This window comes from Lycorma delicatula, chromosome 3 (genome assembly GCF_047948215.1).
Source record: "Lycorma delicatula isolate Av1 chromosome 3, ASM4794821v1, whole genome shotgun sequence".
Lineage (NCBI taxonomy): Eukaryota > Metazoa > Arthropoda > Insecta > Hemiptera > Fulgoridae > Lycorma > Lycorma delicatula.
The window spans coordinates 112,751,382-112,773,044 of NC_134457.1; the positions used below are offsets into that span (position 1 = coordinate 112,751,382).

Consider the following 21,663-nt stretch of genomic DNA (forward strand, 5'->3'; position numbering starts at 1 on the left):
CATTGCTTTCTTGTCTCATTGTTAGTTGTCTCGTTTCTTCCACTCTTTGGTAACATAATATTTATCCCTAGCTCAGGTGTCCCATTCGAAAATAAAACATATGTACTTAGTATAGCCTAACTGCATGCCTAACAAAATAGTTATAAATTTCAAATTACCACATATGTTCCAGCTATGTTTTTTATAATTTATTTTTTCAAGAATGTCTTTCATCACATCGTATGTCTCTTTCAAATTAATACCATATGCGACTGGTATAGAAGGATATTTGTTACCGTTGCGTTGTAGAACCAGTTATTAACTATACTTGGATGAATCTATGAAAAGGCGCCAGTCCTCAGGTTTATGAACTTGTCCTAAGTGCAGTGTAAGCTCATCAATATTTGTGCAATAAACCAAATTATTTTCATCAATAAAATACTGAGAAATTTCTTTTTGTCGGCTTTGAAAGCCCAAAATTTTTGTATTTTTTTGAAGTAAATTCCAACCTTGCAGTCTTGATCCTAATAGTTCTGCTTGATTTTTTTGATAAATTTAAATCCTTAACCAAGTCATTTAATTCACCTTGTGATATAAGATGTAGCTTATTCAAAGATAATTCAAAATCAAAATCATTGTTTTCTTCTTCAGTACTGCCTGATTCTTCATCGGTGCTTTTGAAACATACATTCACAGGTGGCCCAGGTACTGGAATAATTTCATTATGAGGTACAGCCTGATTGCAGATTGCAATGAAGGATATTTTACAATATGTTTATATTTTTTAGAAATCCCAGACACACTTGATAAACAAAAATAAGTCAGTTACATGATCCTTTGTTTCATGCCAAACCATAGGTACACCAAATAGCAAAGCCTTCCATGTTCCTTTCAGCCATCCTCTTAAATATACAGAACAATTATTGCATGTTATATGAGAAGTTCACGTCTTATTCTGATCACCAATTTTTTGCTGAAAGTACAAATGATATGCTTTTTTAATTAAAGGTGTAATGTTTTTTCTATTTGATTTTACGGTAAACTCACCACATACATAACAAAAGCATCCACATCATTTACACAATTTCGAGGCATTATGACACTGCACTGTTAACAAACTTAAGACAGCAATAATATTGAACAAAATTAATTCATTCCTAAATCCAGTGCTTAATACAAACAACAGTCAGCTACATGTTTTGACCTGCACAGACATGATTAATCTTGCCCATGGAGGCTCACTCTTCAGTATTTTACATTTGATGTCATAATTTGTGACTATGATATGATTTAATTCTTTGTCTAATATTGTTTATTTATAGCTTAAATTATGTTAAAGTTAAATAATAAAAAAATGAGCTAACAAAATGCAATATAGGAACTTAAAATGCTAACTATACATTGAAAAATGAAAACAATCCTTTAATTAAAATTTAAAAATTTTTCAAAAATGGTGCGGCAGTAGAAAGATTCTGATTCATATTCATTTTCAGCATCAAAAAACATTTTAAAATCATGTATCGCTTGCTAGGAAACAAAAATTTTGTTTATCTGTGTTATTAAACTAGTGAAGAAGGCAATTCGAAATAACCTCTTTTCTCAATTTTTCTAGTAACCTTGATATGGGATTTTTTTTGTAGTGGTTTTATGGTTTTTGAATTCTATTCCTTTTTATTTTGCTCATTTATTTATGTGCTGAAATAGGATGTAAAATGCTTAGTAGTTATTTGTTATTCTCTCTCTTACATTTAACTTACCACATGGTTTTAGACACAATTTTGTTTGCTACAGAACCCAAATTAACAAAATAAAAGATATCCTACCATTTTTTTTTTAGATAATTTATTCACCATATAAGCTGGAACCTTGTGCATGGGAATATGAAATGGAAATTTTGTAGCATATGAGATTCAAACCTGGGACCCCTAATGAGAGGCCGAGACGCTACCACTCTATCACAGAGTGTTGGAGTTGTAGTGTCTCCACCACTGTGATTATGATCTCAGAAATTGTTTGTTCATTAATTGTAATTTACATTATAAGATAACTATTTGTTCATACTAAATAATAAGCTAGTAAAGATTAATTTTTACGATTATGAAAAAGCCCTAATAAAAATATTTTTACTATTAAAAATAAAATATTTTTATCCATATGAAATTAAATAGAATTAATTTATGCATAATGCAGATTTTCAGGCTTCAATATAGGCAATTTAGTCTCATATTTCAAATTTTAATGTGTTTATCACCTTTGAAGTATCAGAACTCCAATCAATACTGGGCTAGTAATTAATTGGTCATGATTATTTAATTCATTTGAGTTTATTTCAACAAATCCTCAAAATTCTTATGTTATGATAGTTTGTTTCCTTCCCTATAAAGAACACACTAGCATTTTTTGGTAGTTTCAGTAAAATGTTGATTGACATAGAGAAATGTGTGTTAAATAGTTAATATACATTTTAGGCCTAATTAAAATGTATAATGATAACTTATAGAAATTTTTGTAATTAAAAGGTTTTTGTTAATTATCTGAATTTTGAATTGTTTTACAATGCTTTTATTTGCTTCATTATTTGTGATATATATATATATATTGTAGTTAAATTCACATCATGTTTCTTATAAAGGTTATGTCATAATTATTCAAACCAACTAAAAAAATAAAGGTAAGGATAATTTCTAAAGAGCAATGTGTTTGTTAATTATAAAATCGTCTGATTTTATGTGGTAGAAAATTGATTCTTCTTTAAAATTATACTTGACATCAAATAGTTTAATCATTATTTTTGGTGTAGGACAAAAATAATAATAATAGACTAAAATGAGAAATTTTGTTTTTTATATAGATAAAAAGTATTTCTTAAGTTTATGTTATACTGACAATTCAATCTCTGAGTAACTTTCAGATAAATAATTTAATCTTATACATCCCACTTATTTATTATAGTAATGCTTTTATTTGGTCAAATTTTTATAAATAAAACTATATTTACATTATTTTTTAAATCTATTTATTTTTTATACCTCATCTGATACAACTTATGAGTTTGTTATTAATTAATTATAATTCTTTTTCATGTACCTTTCGCAAAACCGTGAAATAAGAAAATGAAGCCTGAAAAACCTGAAAAAATAATTTTAATTAAAATTATTTTTATAAATAAAAATAATTATAATAAATTATAGTTATAAATAATATTGCAGCAAAAATTATTCAAGCAGTTTCCACTACCCACATAACTATTTTAACCCCAGATGAATCATTATGTAGGGTTCCCATCTGGAAGACAGTGAAATGATAACAGTTTGTAATAAAGCAACATTAAAAACATTAATTGTGTCATTTTAGATTTATTTGTTTATGTTTTTTTTAATATTTTGATGTTATTATATACTAAAAACAAAGTGCTTAAAAATGTAAAAATATATAAAAACATAAATACCAAAACATATCCAAAAATTACTAGCAGGATAAGAATTATAAGATCTTCCATATTTTCTTTAGTTGTTTAGTAAATTTCCTTCTGTCAAATTGAAAAATCAACTTTTTTATAAAATTGTCTATAACCATAATGTTTTCACTGAATTTCTATACCACTATTTTTAAAAATTAATTTTTTACTTAAAATTTCTTGGTTATGTAAGGTTCTCTTATGCTAAAGTAAAAACTTGTAGTTTACCATTTAACAAGTCACAGCTTAGCATTAAGTCGTAGAACACTCTATAATAGGAGAGTGAGATAGTAGCCAAAAACTGAGATAGTTCATAAGTAGAAGGCAAAATGATTGCAAAATTTTATGGCTTTTATTTTGTTTAATGAATACTCAACATCTAAGCTGCTTCTATCATATCAATTTCCCTTTTTAAAGCAACCAGTTGGGTTAAAATCACTTGTAAGTTTCCATCAGTGAAACTAATTACTCTACAGATGAACTTTTGAGCAATTTTATTTAAAATTTCAGAAAAGATGCAAACAATTTGTCATAAGAAATGACAAATCAGTTTTGTAAGTGCAGCAGAGAGCAAACAGAAAATTGTGAGTTATAAAGGGATGCTTCAAACAAAGAATTTATCAAATCAAACCAAAAACCATCACTAGAAGAAACTATCATACCAATATATAAGCACACACACACACACACACACACACATATTTGGCATGAGTATTTTCTCTCGCACACAAAAAAAGAAACATGTGAGAATAAAAGTGTGAGAGTAAAATGAGCATGAAAGAATAAAATGAATGAATGAGTATGTGTGAGAATAAAATTAGCAAATTGCAGTTGCATATCTTATGTGTTAACACACTATATTGCTTCACTTACATCTTCATACTGGTACCTCACAGCTTTATTATAGATGATCTATTTCATTTCAAAGAGAAGTCATGTGTGTTTTAATACACCGTTACAAGAATTCCGTTACATCGTTACAACAAACAAGTGTTAAATTTCTCATAAGATTTGGCAGAAGTGGAAGTGGAATTACGGAGATGTAAACAGTTATGGGAATAATGCTATAAAGTTAAAAGTTAATATAAGTCTAAAAGTAAGTAAAACAATTTTCTGGGGGAAAAGAAAGTGTTATTGATGAAAAGAGGTCAATGTGACCAGCAGTGAGAATTGATAAAAAAAAGTTTTTATACATTGCAAAATTTCACCAAATTGTGTGCAAAAATTGTCAAAAGCTCAGTAGAATAAGTGAACACTGATAGAGAAACAGTTAAAAGTGAGCTATGTAAAAGTTAACGTGAGGTATGTGCAAAAGTGGTACCAAAATACCTTACTGATGGATGAATTTTGGCAAGAACTTAAGGAGAGGCAAAAAAAAAATGAAATTTTAAAGCATATCATCACAAGTGAGAAGTAATTGGTCTACAAATATATCCTGAGAGAGAGTAACAAAGTATGCAGTAGAGAAATGATTATACATGCTCAAAATAGTTTTGTCAGCCAAAATTTGAGTCAGTACAATGTTGCTGCCTTTTTGATATTAAAAGAATTTTTCTCTGTAGATTTGGAAAAATTAGATACATACTGAAATAGTCTACCATGTGAAACTGGTGGAAGAGCAATGTAAATAAATTAGATGAAAAAGAGAAAATTTTTCAACTGCAATATATGGGTCATGACAATGTACTACTCACAGCACTGTTTGTGAGCAGGAAAACAAATCAGTGTTGCAACACTCACCCCATTCATCAAATCTGGCCTTTGTGGCTTCTTTTTGCAAATATATTTTCAAACGTTGTAAGGGATACATGATGTTTGATGACATTAAGTGCCAAACATTAACAGCATTGTAGGCGATTCCACAAAATCAGTTCTAAAGCTGTTTCAAAGCACTTAGTCTTGATGTATATCTCCCCATTAAGATTTCTTTGAAGGGAACCGCTGTGATATTCAACACTAAGATACACAGAAATTTAATTTCACCATGTTAACTAACTTTATTGTGAGCTCTCTTGTTCTTATATTCATATATGAACATAAAAAACTCATTTCACCCATTTACAATTTACAAATATTTATAAAGGTTTTTGTTTAGGTTATGAGTAATTGAAGTAGGAATTCTTCCACCAAAAATCAGATAGAATTAAATTAGTTCTTAGTTAAAATTTAATCTCTTCACTTGGAATGACCATATAGATTAAATTTGTAAAAGAATAAGCTCAAATTTCTTTGCTCTCAGATTAAATGTATATGCTTTGACAAGTGATTGATGGGAGCAGTATTTCATGAATAGACAACTTCTCATGCCCAATATTCAATACTGTTTTAAGAAACATCATGTAAAGAGAATTTTTGAAGCTACAGAAGAAAGCGTAGAATATATAGTGTTTCATTTAAATCTCACCAGACGATTTTTTTCGTAAAATAAAAAAAATGACCTAAACAACAAAAAATACTCAGATTGGAGGGTGAGACCTCATGGTGACCTTGGGTTTGACCTATACCTTGACCTTCACCATTATTTCAAAGTTAACACGATTTTTTTCAAAAAGAATGACCTATTTTTGACCCCACAAATGAAAAGAGAAGAAAATTTTACATTGAAATATGTAGCACACAAATGACCTTGGACCTTTTTTGATGGTCATACAGCTAACCACCAAAGATAGTGTTATACGGAGACAGTGTCATACTAGTTACACGTTTTTGAAGTTCATACAATATTCTTGGAATATTTATGTTACAGGCCACCTATCTCCCAAACTATGGGAAAGAACACAAGAATGACCTTACACTATCATAACACTATCTCTGATTGTTAGCCGTATGATCTAAAAAAAAACGTTCAAGGTCATATTATGACTACATATTTCAATGCAAAATTTTCTGCTCTTTTCATTGGTGGGGTCAGAAATAGGTCATTCCATTTGAAATAACTGTTTTGACCTTGAAATAAGGTCAAGTTCAGGGTCAACTCCAAGGTCACCCTTTGAGGTGTCTTCTCCAATCTGAGTAACTTTTGTTCAGGTAATTTTTTTGTATTGTGCGTATTTTACGAGCAAAATCGCCTGGAGCGATTAAAATGAAACACTCTGTATAAGGTTGGGATAAGAAAATGTGAAACATGTACGCAATCTTTAAAAAGACATACAACAATTTAATGATTGTTCCTTCATTTATGAAACAACAATCAATTGTAGTTAATTAAAAATAATAATTTAGACGATGAATTAATAATTAACAAAAAATAAACATTCAGGTTAAGTAAGGTAGACCCATCCCACACAAATAAATATTTTCACTTCTAGGTTATAATTCACTTGTTGACGTGATGTTTCTTCTCTATCTATATTCTCTTTGTATTTCTGAAATTTTTTCTCTTTACGGTCTCTGGGTAGAAAAATGCCACTTTCCTACTACCTCCCTCAAGTGAGACTATTTATTTTTATTAATAAACTGTACAGAGTTTGAAGTAATCTCATTAGTGTGTGTAATCAAAATTTCAAGGTAGAATTTGAATTCTCACACCAAGGTATTTGGATATTGTGCGCAACTGCAAGGCCTTTTGGTTATGGTCCTTCACATTATTAAAGAAATCAATTATAACAATTAAATTTTACTTTTACACACACAAAAGTTATTCCTTTATCTTATTAATGAGCATTAGTCTATTAAAACAGCTAATGGAGAAATAACATCAAACATATACTAGTCTCTTAATTCTGTGACATAAATTCAAGCTAATGCACCAAACAGTTCTTGCCAGAAACTTACAATTCCTAGTATCCAATACAGATTTAGAATTAGTAAAAAATTTAAGCAACAAGAGAATTATGCTTAGTTGTTATTAAAATGATTTGATTTTTGGATATTACCTGAATGTATGTTTTGAGACATACTTCTATAAAATTGTTTCTAACATTGAACTGAGTTTTCTTCTGTGATCTTAACAACATAAATAAAAAAGCTTTTTTGACATTATTTGGGTATTCATACCACAAAGAATTATAAGCAGAAATACCAACTTTTTGACTCTGTAAACACCAAAAAATAAGAAAAATTTAATTACTCAATTACTTTACTTTTTTCTGGCTATTATTTTACATTATAATTTTTATTGAAAAAACATTTTTTCATATTGTTCAGAATGGCTTGCTGGAGTGATGTTGAACTAGTCTGTTTATATTACTTTACAATTGGTTTAAAAAACCTTGGTGTTATAACAAGTCAACATTTACAGGATGGTGGCCGATAATATGATTCCCATGATTGTAATAAGAAAATCAGTATTTCTCAATAACCTGAGTTAATCCAAATTATATGATTTATATTTTATTTTACCATTCATAATTGGTTTTTCTTACAGCTCTTGCATGCTCATACAAATTTTAATTGTACTATTTACCAATGCAATAACTAAAATACTGCAGCATATTTTGATTAAGTATTTTTGCTAAACAACAAACCTCAGGGAGGGAAGTAATGTATTAACAACATTAAACTACAAAAAAAAACACTACTACTGCAAAGCACAGTCTGCAGGGATACCCCATCATTATACAACTGGGATAATGATCAGATAGCTGAAAAAAATGGGTGTGTTATTTAGGTGAAAGAAAAAAGGTGATTGGACCTTCTCATCAGAACTCCTGCATTTACTGTATGTAATTTGTATTACTACATTGTGAGGTTTAGGAGTTTCAGATTAATCTCTGAACTTTGATTTTTTTGTGCTGAATTTGATTTACACAATGTATAATGAACCCCTTTAACAATAAAATCAGAAACTAACTAATAAAACACTCATTTATTTAAATCATAATAAACTTTTCTCATTTAAAAATAAAAAGTATTACTATTTAAAACCATAAAATTTGAAACAGTAACCTGAACATATTTAGTTTAATGTAATGTTTTTTGAAACTTACATCACAACGTTTTACTCACTATTGTGGTCACTCACAGGGAATTGTTGCTGTTGAATTATGTCTGCTCATTTAATATATAAGTGTTACTTGATTTTGCCTTTTATATATTTGATAATGTTCAAGTATGCTAAGTTGTGATACTTTTTTGTACACCCAGTTGTCAGTCTTTGTGAACTTGTAATTTTTGTATATGGGATTACTTTAGACCAATTACTGAAGACTAATCAAAATTACATTACAATTTTTTTTTAAAAACATTTCATTTATTAAATTTAATTCAGTTTGTCATTTTAGGAGTTTATATTTTAAAATGATTCTTATTGCCAAAAATGTACACAGTTCCAGCTGTTTTCACTTGACATTTTACTATCAAAAAATTATGAAGAAACACTTAAAAATTAAAATCATTGTTGTTAATGTTCTAAAAATGTCTAAACAAGTGTATTTAAACTGTTTAAATCAATTAACAAGTTATGGTTAGTTACTAACCATGGTTATTATATACTTCTAACCATAACTACTGTGTAACTTACTTCTGAAGATAAATTCTCTCCATAAATGCAAAGAAAGAATAATTCTGCTGTAAATCCAACAGAACAAAACAATGATTGAAAGTACACTGTACTTCCAAATGGGACCTAGAAAAAAAAATGAGTTAGTGAAAAAGGTAACCAAATTCCAGTGAAGGTCATAAAATTCAGGATAGATGATTAGAATGCTATAATCCCATCATTTTTCACTTACAATTTTATTACTTCTTAATGGAGTCAACAGTTTGGAAGAGTACTCTTTGACAGAACTTTGTTAATCATAAACATGAGCACATATCTCAGCAGTTATCACACTTCCATTACCTCACTTTATCACACTATTCTCCTTTCTTGGGTGTTTTGACAAAAATGCCCTTCTTCCACTCTTTTAGGATCAACTCTCTCTCTCTCTCTCACATCATTTTAAAGAATGACTCCAATACACTTGTGGTGGTTTCCAAATCTACTTTCAATATTTCTGATAGAATATTTTTTTACCAGTTGCTATTTCTAATTTCATTCCTTTTTGATCTCGTTTTTCAAGAGGGATTTGAATCTATATTGCTTGCAATAGTCTGGCCCTGCTGAAAATTTACCTCTTCCATTGTAACTGTACTTTGTATTTAGAAATTCCTTAAAGTGCTCTTCTTACTTCATTTTTTGGTCTTCTTAGACAACTTTACAATTTTCATCCTTTTATTTGGACAATCCATTATTTACATTCAAAATTCTGTCATCATCAAGTGATGGTCACTTGTGACACTACTTCTTCCTTTGTTGCGAGCATTACTCGAGCATCCTCTATATACTACTATATATTACTAATTGCATTGTAATCAATTTGATGTTTGGTTCCACTATCTGAAGATAACCATGGTAATATATTAAAAATTTTATGTGAAAAGATTTTTCTGCATATAGTAAGATCATGCTAAACTACCAATAAATATTTCAACATCATAATTAATTAACTTCCCTAACAATTAACTATAATATTTAACCTAATAATTACTTTGTATTCTCATGAGTTTTTCAACCCCTTCAGTATCCAGAATAAATTTCTTTCAAATTTTCAGTTGGTCACTTTCCCTTTTAAGAAATCTTTAAATTTTGCAAATGGCTCTCAGTTTACTCCTCTTAGAATAACCCTATCCATCTCAAAAGTCAACTTCAGATTACTTTAATCTATAACCAGACATCCAGCAGCCCATACTGCTGGGTGTGTGGGGTTTCCTGCCAAGATAGGCACCCACTAAAACCCCTCCCCCTCACACAACACAGTGATAAAACCGCCCCAAAGGTATTGCATCATCACTTCATGTGTCCACAAGCTCACCTGTGTCGACATCAAGCAATGGCTTCCAGCGTTCCCTGGGGGGGGGGGGCACCTAGCAGTGGTGATCCAGTTGGACCCTCACTGCCCACCCCCAAAGGCTGGCCGTCTTCCACAATCACTATCCACCCAAACACCACCCAAATGTCTCACCTCTTTTAAAAGCTTCCAGGAGAGTACATCTTTAAACCATACAGCACAGATGTTCCATTTACGCGAGGCCAGCATATGTTGCATGACATCCTCCAGTGAGACTATTCCTTCAATGGCGCTCTGTAGCCCATCTTGGACACATAAAAAAATGCATGTTCCATATTCTCTAACATGGCAGTGTACACCAATCGATGTCTTCCATCTGTCTGGCATGGAGGCAAACCCAGTGCCAACGTCAAGCAACAGCTTTCAGCGTCCCCCAGGGGCACCCAGCAGCGATAATCCTGTTGGATTCCCACTGTCCACCCCCAAAGGCTGGCCTTCCACTGTCACTCTCTGCCTGAAAACCACCCAACTACGTCTTCTCTTCTGCAAGCTACCTAGAATACATCTTTAAACCACACGACTCAACTGTTCCATTTTTCATGCAAAGCCAACATATAGTTCATGACCTCTTCTGGGGAGACCATTACTGTTGAGCGGTCATCAAACGTCCGCCCTGTAGCCCATGTTTGACACATTAAAAATGTGTGTTCTACAATATCTCTTTCATGGCAGTACATACATGTCGGTGTCTCCCGTTTCCCTCTAGCATGGAAGTAGACATTGAACGACCCATTTCCCGTGAACCACTGGGCTGTCCAAAAATCCACCTACCCGTTTCCTGTTAAGCCAGGTCCTGACACACGATATTAGCCGATGCACCCACCTGTCAGTGATGGCCGCATCCCACCTCTACTGCCATCGATCAAACATCCTGCTTCTGGAGATATGGAGGTCTCCATATCCCCGTATCTACCTGCCGCTCCTCCACCAGCATATCAATCGGAGCTAAACCGGATATCACGTGGACGGCTTCAAGCGACACCGATCGGTATGTCATGGCCACATGCAGCGCAAGTCTTCTATAAGTACTGAATATCTTAGTACAATTACGCTTAACCTTCAGATCTTGAAACCATACCGGAACTGCGTATAAGATTGTCCGAGGCCGCTATGGACGCTATTAGTCTTCTCCTGGAAGCGCGGAGGCCACCGACGTTACTCATCAAACTAGAGACGGCCGATGACACCGTCTCCGCTTTCTTGCACATCTCATCAATATACACCTTGAACCCCCTCGTACGATCCATCCAGACACCAAGATACCTCGCTCTCTCCGAGGGGGTCACTTCTACTCTTTCCAGTCCAACGGTGATCCTCGGGATTCTCCTTCTTCCCGTCATCTGGATCATTTTAGTTTTATGAGGTGCAACCTTAAGCCCTCTAGCCTTTAGTCAGTCCACCACCACCACCAGGGCTCGGTTGGCCCGGAACTTAACCTCACTAGCGTTCCTTCGCGTCCCCATAATGGCGAGGTTATCCGCATAGGCGACTAATTGCACCCGTGCCGAGTCCTCAATGCCCAGGAGGCCGTTATATGCCACATTCTATAATAGGGGCCCAGAATTGACCCCTGGGGCACCCTTTTCTCCATGGTCATGATAACTTCCTCATTCTCTTCGGAGGTGATCAGCATCTCCCTACCTGTCAAACCTTCCTGTCCAAAATAACATTCCATCCAATAGTATTGAAAGAATTTTCAATATCTACCATAATCAACACCGGTATCTCTCGAGTGTGTCAAGTTCCTGATGCTACCACCTTAGCAATCTCCAAAACTCTACCTATTGCATCCATAGTGGACTTCCTGAAATCATATTTTCTCTCGGACAGTCCATCACGCCGCTCCAATTCCAGGCTAAGCCTCCTAGCCAGGAGAGCCTCAAAGACCTTTCCAACAGAATTAATCTGGGATATAGATCCATAACTACTAAGCACCTTAGGCACCATGATCAGCCTGGCTGTTTTACAGCTACCCGGCATAACCTCACAAGAAAAGGCCTGATTGAACGCCTCAAGAAATGACGAAGGGAACGCCTCAGTCATAATTTTTAACACCTCCGCCGTAATTCCGCCCGGTCCCGAACTCATGTGGGGTTTAACCTTGTTGACAGCATATTAGAACTCCTCCACCGTGAATCTCGGGATCTCTCCGCCCACGATTTCTCGTCTATTCCATTTCTTCTCCCGAAGAAAACGCTTTCACAGAGCACGTGTCAGCTGATCCACCGGCAGTCTGGGCAACGCCCTCCCAAACCTACCCATGACCAGTCTGTATGCGTCACCAAACGGATATTCATCTAATTCCGCACGTAACTCACACCAACGTTTTCCTTCTTTGACCCTGCGATGGCCTTTTTAAGCTCCCTCCTGGACTGTCCTAATCTTAAAGCCGCCTCCTCATTCGCAGCGTTACCCCTTCTCCTTCCTCGGGTAAATACTCTTCTTAACCTGTTCACAGCTCAGGTAATTTCCTGCTCAGCTCTTCTATTATATTCCACCAAAACAGTCGACGACGATCTATCCAAACCCCAAGCTTAGTTAGGGTCTCTGTACAGGTTTCGTGTATAGCTTCATGCAGCCTCTCGGGTACATTAATATCCAAACCCGACACTTTTTCTAAGAAGCTCTCTTCCTAAGTGCCGGTATCTGGGACTAAGTCATCAGCATAGGTCAAATACTCACAGGGTGTCTGATTAGTTGTCCCTCCACATCAGTCCGGCCACTCAGTGAGCGCTCAACGACCAATTCCATACAACTATGATCGCTGAGCGTCTCCCTGTATAATACCCACCACTGTACACTGCCGGCGTAATTCTCCCCAACAAATGTCAGGTCCAGCGTAGTCCCTCGGCTCCCCCTACGGAACATGAGTGCGCCAAACTCATTTACACACACCATTCCGAGGGAATCCATCGTCGCAATCAACAATCTACTCATTTTGTCAGCCACATACTGCCCAACTCGTGACTCTTAGCATTGAAATCGCCACCAATGATGGACCCCGCGTACTCCTAATCTCCAAGGCTAATCCCTCTATCACCTCGGAAAATTTTCTCAGGTGTACGTTAGGGGAGAAGTAGCAATTATAACATGTAATCCCCGCCACAGTCACCCATAAAAATCGCTTACCTCTTCCCCAGTTGATGACGGCCTGTCGACTGGTTACTGTAGTGACCGCACAAGTGCCATCTAAATCCTTGTACCACCTATCGTCTGCAACAGCTCGATAATTACGTTCAGAGACTAGGAGAAAATCCGCTCCCGTGTCCCCAGCCATAATCCACAGCAGGTCATGCGACTGGCGGCAGCGATTCGTGTTCAGTTACAGAATTTTCATGACTTGCATTGAGGGCTGCCAAATCGGTGGCCCTTCGCACCACACTTCTTGCAGGTCGTGGGTTCCCTGCATCCTGCCTTAAAGTGTCCCTCCTTACCGCAGTTGAAGCAGCATCGGAACCTATCGGGGCCCTGACATTTAGCAGATATATGCCCCACGTCCCAACATTTATAGCACCTTTCCTCATCGATGCTAAGGGACACCCTGCAATCCTGCTCTTTTTCAATAATATATCTGCCTACGTGTTCAGCACCATCAAGGTCGCCACCTGAGTGCCAGAGTAAGTAGGCTGCATTTTTAAGCACTTCTTGTGTTCTTCTTCTAAAGCAATGAGTTCCTCAAGATCATTTACAACCTCCTCCTCCGATGCTGAGACATCTTTTATGCAGACCCTCCCCAGTCTCTCCTTCTTTCTCCAAGCGACTTGTACCCCCCTCTCATGCCAACTTGGATTTTCTGGAATAAATTATCAGCCTTCTGTCCGTCATCCGTTTTTCAAATTAGGACCTCCTCATTCCTGCCATTATAGACTGACAGCACCTCTGAGGACTCCCCCTTAACCTCAGTCTTAAGGTCCTTCAGCACATCAGTATATTTGCAACCCGCTTTAGTTGCCTTTATAACCACTGTTTTCGAGCAGATCTAAGGTTCTGATTTTCCCGCTTCCTTCTGCGGAGCCCTATATGTATGTATATATGTTGTCTAGTGCATCCTCCTAGCTGAGTACTCCACCAGCTTCCTATATGTGAGTGCAAACATATCCTCCTCTACTCCAAATACCACGTCGCTCCTCGCATTAGTGAAAATGCCTCCAATACCATTCTTCAATTGCATGAGTCTCTCCCTCTCATCCATCAAGGAATCCAAAACTAGGACAAAAATCGTCCTGTCCGACCCCTCCGAACTCTCCTCCAGAAGTACCTTCGTGGTGGCTATGAACGCCAACAATTGGCTAGTGGTCAACTGTCCATTTGGACTCTAACCTCGTTTTATAAAGAGAGGCCCCAAAGGCACCTTTCAACTTCACGAGGTCAAGGATGACCGCCACATCACCATTGTGTTCACCAAAACAGGTCTCCTTCTTCTCAACCATGTGGGTATAACATCCCTTCGGCCATCGCATCATAATTAATTCATCTAGATCATTATTATGCACTCCATCCTCCAGTAGTTGCAACACCTTATTCTGACTAACCTCCGTATCAGTCTGAGTGGCACAATCCTCTCATGACAGCTTCTTCTTCTGATATGCTACGAATTCCACGACCAAATTGGTCAACTCTTCCTATATGAGTGTCTTACTGGTGTATTTTTCTACCCAATCCTCATATTCCTTAGACACCATCTGGAGTCAGGCAACGAGATCAGGAATGTCCAGACCCTTCACTCTATCCACTTTAAGAACCTTCTTGGGGGTTTCTGGGTGATCTCACTCTGCTCTCTTCACACTGTGTTCATTCCCTTTCTTTGTCAGCAGTTGTTTGGTTTCCTCCTCAACATGCTTAATGGTCACTGTCGCCTGTCATTGTCGAACTGGCATACTCTCTCCCTATTCCCTATGTCAGCAATCTCACCAGCACCCTGGACGATACGTCTTCCTTATCCATTTCACATTCTCAAATCACACCAGTGCCAGGGAAAAAAACTGTCTATACAAAAAAAAGCACTGTATATACAAAAAAATAATAAATCCAAATTAAAATGAAATAAATTGATAAAATTACAATTTATCGCCAACAACAGTAGCTTTACTTGCAAGCTATAGTTTTTATATCTAAGCTAAATAATAGTCTCTGTTATCAAGAAGATAACCTGCTTTCTTGTTTACCACTAAAATTAAAATTAATCTACCTCTAAAAATATTTCAATGTTATCAATGTTGATAATGACTTATTTACTACTGGCAATGAAGCTTTAAAACATAAAAATCACAAGGTCGTCCATTATCCAAAATCTTCAGATACATAAAAAATACATCCAATTAACTAACCATCACACTTGCCAATGTACAATCCAGTAAAACCCCACCAAAAAACCAGTAGAAATCAAGAAGATCATAAAAATCATCATTTTGTAGTTGCACAATGTTGGTATTAAAGGATGAAATCTATCATATTTAAGAACTTTGTTATATACTTTTAATTATTATACACTTATTTAACTATTATACTTAATTAGTCTCTTACTTAATTACTTATAACATACTTACAGTTGATACAGCAAATAACAAGACACTAAGGAGACCAAAATAAAAAATTATTTTTAACAATATTAATGGTTGAAAAAATTGAATAATTTCTGCTGTAAACCTGAAATGTGTAGCAGACAAAGTTATAACAGATTTGTATGTTTACATTATTAAAAAAATAACAGTAATGGCAACTAATAAATTATTTTTCGTTGAATGAAATTCATTCATAACAAAAAAACAATCTGTGTTCAAATTTGTACTTAAACATAAAAAACATGTATTTATTCTTAAACTTTAAAAATTGATACATATAACTGACTTATAAAAATGTTAATAATGTATCTGTACATGACAAATATTTTTGAAAATCATAGATTTACATAGAAAAATATTTAGAGAAAGGAAAATAAGCAAGATCAGAGATAGACAAGCATGTGATCTGGGAATAATATAAATTGAGATAGTAGCACAGTGTCAGCCCTGATAAATTTATTCTCTTTGTAGAAGTTCAAAAGTGTTTCTTCTAAAATGTAAAATGATTATTTTAAGCATCAATAACAAATGAAGCTTGGCTCTACGATAAACAACTATTAAAGTAAACACAATTATCTTTTCATATCCAGAATAAACCAGTTGTAAATTAAGTTCCACAAAAGGTAAGAATATATTTTATCTTTAATTAATTATCACATCAGCAAACTGAGTGATGAATTTAAGATACAAAAACCAATTTTAGATGATTAAAAAAGTTGCAGATACTTTTGATTTTATAAATATTCATATTAGAGAAAAGAACAAACATACCATTGACCAGAGGTAATTATTTTAAATTGCTTAATCTTTTAAATAAACATGTAGTTTTAAAAAAAATGGATGTTTGTCATTGAAGGATCATATTACTTTTTTATTATCAGTTACTTAGCATCCTTTAATTATTTTACTTGCTATTAATTCTTTCAATTTCCAAAGTGAAAATGATTATGTGTATAACTTCCATCTCTTCTCTACTTACAAGCAAATTCAAGCTGAAATGGAGACAAGCACACCAAAAGTTTTTCTAAAACTTCAAGTCATTAATTAACCTTTTATAACCATCAATGTATGTATCATAAAGAAACTAACTTCACTTGATCTGGTGTATGAGTAGCCATTGCAAAGAAACATTAAATTCTCAAGGTTTTCTGTGAAATTTTACAACACAATAATTGAAAAAAATTGAACAGTAAAAAGGATTATTAAAAAATGAGAATAAAGCAAGAATATACTCTTTCCAGACAACAATATAGGTAGAAAAAAGGTGATTCAAGAGCATAGAGCAGTCTTCAGGTACAATTTGGAAGTTAAAAAATACACTATTTACATTTTACTTGTTTTGAAATCAACAATTTCTGAAGACTTATAACAACATAATTCTGAAGACTTTCTGTAAATCTTTTTATGTAATTCAAAAAGAATACAAATAGCTACTTTTGGAATAAAAATGATATCTGTTTTCCTTTCCTTCACTGTAGAATAATAAAATAAAAGGTATGTTACATTTTAGTATATTAGGTGACTTGGCATTCATGAAACAATGAACAGTAGAAGTGGTCGTTATAGAGATACAGCAGTAATTAGACTCTACAATAAGGATGCTATCATCAATCAATAAACTATTTTTGTTTCAGTAAATTTTCCAGTGAATCTTGGTTGGACATGAGGGTATTTATTTCATTTTTTTTTTTATACCATATGAAGTTACTTTTAAAGAATCAATTTTCATAAACAGTTTTATGTAGTTTAAAATTCTTATTTTTATAATGCAAATATGTGTTAAAATATTTTTCAACATACTCCCCATTGAGATCAGAAGACAAATTTGATGATTCCCTGATTGAAGGTCTCTATCGCCTGTTCCTTAACTAGTTAGTGACATTTTGGTGAATTTTATCATTGGTCTGCATGCATTTTCTGCTCAGTTTCCTTTAATTTCAGAAAAGACTGAAGTTAGATAACATGAGATCCTCTTGTTAAAAGGATGGTTGGTATCTCTCACTGGAACTTTTGCAAATGTTCTGCTATGTTTTGAGTAAAATGAGGTTGGTTGTTTTTGTCAATCATTCATACTCTATTATCATGGAACTCTATTATCATGGAAATTTAGTAAACATCAAAGTGAGAAACAAAGGGAAATCAAATAACTAAAAACAGCCTCTTTTTTATGCAATAAAACATCATATGATGTATGTACATCTTTTCTGTAAGTAAGAGACCTAAGAAAATCCTCTAAAACAGTGTCTAAGAAATCATTAAAGGTAATAAACAAATGTAAAAATAACAGACTAAAATTCTATGGATTCTTAAATTTAAAATGAATTCCCAAATTAAAATGTAGGTAGGTGGAGGGATCCTGCAGGGATCGGTGCTGGACCCCATCTTCTGGAACCTGGCATTTAATGATATTTTGTGACAGGAGCTCCCAGGAGGCAGTACTTTGATCACCTGTGCGGATGATCTCGCTCTTCTCACTGCAGGTCATACTGAGTTGGAGGTTGAAGCTTCTGCAAGTGGAGCAATAAGGATTATCAGTTATTGGTTACAAGCAAGAGGCATAAAACTTCAGCTCTGGCGATGGTGGGTCATCGCAAAATCAGAGAGATCAGCATGTGTGCTGATGGGCTCAGGGTGAACACCTCTAAGTATGTAAAATACCTTGGAGTTTACTGATAAGGTGCGCAGTTTTACAACACACATAATGGAGGTTTCAAAAAAGGATGAGAAGGTTATAGTTACTCCTGGAAAACTTATGAGCAATAGACAGGGACCTAGTCCCAGTAAAAGAAAGCTCATCCTTACAGTTGCTACTTCAGTCCTTCTATATGCGATGCCGGTCTGGGCTGATGCTTTGGAATCAAGAGTACCCAAAAAAAAGGTAGCCTCTGCACAGAAGAGGAGCTATCAAGATTGCGTCTGCATATAGAACAATCTCCGGCTCAGCAATTGAGATCATTGCAGGAGTTCTCTCAGTGCACCACAGAGCAATTCTGGTGACTTGGATACATGTGAACACACATTCTATGTTTCTTTCTATGTCTCTCAGTGCACTTCTAGTGCACTACTTCTCAGGTCTCTCAGTGCACTTCTAGTGCACTACTTCTCAGTGCACTTCAGTGTTTCTTCTATGTCTCTCAGTGCACCACAGAGCAATTCAGCTGAAAAGAACTTATACTGGAATGCAGAAGGAGGAGGCTACTACATTGATGATTAGGGAATGGGAAGACTCAAACAAAAGGCTATGGACAAAACGACTCATGCCACTATTGCAGCCATGGTATACTAGGAATCATGGTGAGGTTGGGTTCTTCCTGACCCAGATGTTATCGGGTCACAAAGTTTTTAATTCATATCTCCATAGATTTTAAAGGTGGGATTCACCCCTATGCATGTATTGTGGTGACTTGGATACATGTGAACACACATTCTATGTTTGCCCACGGTGGTTGAACATAAAGCAACAATTGAAGCTTGCAGGAATTATACCAGATAATACTATTAACATCATGCTAAATGGGAAAGAAGACTGGGCTGTAGTTGAGCAGCTTGTCTACTGTATTATCAAAAAGAAGGAAGCTGAGCTCCGAGAGTGGGATGCAGACTAGTATGGAGTAATGGAGAGGATTGATGAGTAATGATTACTGTTAACTTGTCAAAAGACCTCTAACATCAAGGTAAAGAAACTGACCGGTCAGTGAGAGGGATAGTGACAGCCCTCTGTGGAGTCACCACAGAGTGCTGTTCTTGCATAGATGGGTGGCGGCGATGAAGCACAGGGACTCCTGAACCTCTGAACTCAAAGACACTTAAAGGCCTAGTAATGCTTGAATGCGGCTCAGGTCTCGGAGTGGGGGAACAGTGAGAAAGGAATTTTAGTCAGTAAGCAGTAGGGTGCAGGAACATATAGGCCTTTAATTACATCTAGCCGAACCCTGCGAGTCCTGCAAGTGCGAGTCTGACACTCTCCCATTTATGAGGAGTACGTAATGGTATTTCTCCAACTCATTGAAAACAAAACAAAAAGATAGGTGTTAAAATAATTTTTATAATCAGTTACCCTTACCTTATATGGAAAAACACTTTCTTTTTTCTCAACTGCCAGAAAATCATTACAGTAATCAATCTAACAATTTTCTATTGATTTTTCAGTCAGTACTTTCAAAATTTGTTTTTTATATTTAAATAAAAAAAATTTATTAAACAGTGTTTCATAGTACCTGCTGCAGTTGTCATCTTTACTTTATAAATAATTGTATATATAAACTTACCTTAATAGATTTTTATGATCTGTTATTATTTCAAGTGATTTTTCTGATAACTCATTGAAATTATATTTGTTTTCAAGTATATAATTAATATTTCTCTCTTTTTCTAAGTTTGTTAGCATAAGAACAATTATTTTAAACTGTCCACTTAAATGTATTGAAATGATGGGAATTAAAATAATTATTGTATGCATTATTAGAGCACATATCATTAAACAGGCACACACAATGCAGTGTGTTACTTCATAATATGGTGATATAGTTTCATCATATGGTACCCAAATCATGTATGGAATTATTCTTTCAGGATTTTTTTTACCCATATGAAGGTTCCATTTCATGTCATCTAATGATGCTTGTTTGAACCAGTAAACAGACATAGTTCCTATAAATAATGGGAATTGTAATGCAATGATAAATTTCATAAATGAAAATTCTTCTCTTTTACACATTTCTTTAATTTTTTTACCACAATCATCATCATCATCGTTGTAATTAATAAAATCATTTTCTAAACGATTCAATATCTTAATTAAATTGTTTTTCTGAATAATTAGATAAATCATTTCTGTTACAGTCATAGTTGCATAGAATACAATTGATGAATATTGTGCAAATAGACCTGCATCAAATCTACATATATATGCAGTTGGTATATAAAGAAATGCAAAAGAAAAAAAGACTGTACATATTATTACTAAATATGTGTAATAAAAGATCTTTTTTCCTTTGCTGATGTTTTTTGGTTGGTATATGCCAATGAGAAATAACAAAAATCGCAGTGGTTGTAATGATTTCATCATTTTATTTTAAAAAGCCTTTCTACTTTTTTGTTATTTTTCATAATTTAAGACTTTTTGTTTTAAAAATTGCTTTCATTCATTCAAGTGAAAAAAGTGTTTTCATCGAACCTAAAGATCAAAAGGCAATAGATAAATTTAAATGTAAAATTTATGAAAGCAGCTTAAATTATACAAAATATATATTATATGTTTAGAAGTAAGTTTATTTATAGTTTTTTTCTAACTACTAGTTTATACAATTTTCTATTTATTCTATTTTGGTCTAAAGTCCAATTTCAGCATAATTACATTATTTTAATATTGTGAATTTAAAAAAATAAAGTAACTGAATTTTATTCTGTTAATTTATTTTAATTCTCTTTTATTTCAAGATAATGCTGTTAAAAAATAAATAAATTTCATCTGATTCTACATTCAAATAACACAACAAACATTTAAATTGCAATTGAATAATTGCATTTAAATAATTTGCAATTATTGTAGATTAAGATTTCATAATACATGTATTAGCTAGTCTCATTGGATTGCAAAGCATATTAACAAAGGGTTTCCAAAATCTTTCTGATACATATTATAATTATTGTAATCCCAGACTCAAATATTAATTATGAAGGAAAGAGAATATAACATGGTACAATGGATGATATTAGAGCAGAATTTGAAAAAAAAATTATCATTACTTGTAGATACTAAATTAGAAAGTAACAAAAAAGACCATACAAAGTCTGTTCCTAACAAAATAATAAAAGTAATTTGCAAAAGAAATCT

General features: G+C 34.0%; 1 protein-coding gene across 1 annotated transcript; it reads right to left on the minus strand.

Moving 5' to 3' along the window:
• Positions 1-3,045: 3,045 nt before the first annotated feature.
• LOC142321195 (odorant receptor 49b-like) lies at positions 3,046-20,472 on the minus strand. The gene is made up of 5 exons (XM_075359191.1): positions 20,318-20,472; positions 15,813-15,912; positions 8,898-9,002; positions 7,312-7,470; positions 3,046-3,108 (listed from the first exon to the last, which is right to left on the minus strand). The coding sequence occupies exons 1-5, from the start codon at positions 20,470-20,472 to the stop codon at positions 3,046-3,048; spliced, it is 582 nt and encodes a 193-aa protein (XP_075215306.1).
• Between the last annotated feature and the right edge of the window lie 1,191 nt (positions 20,473-21,663).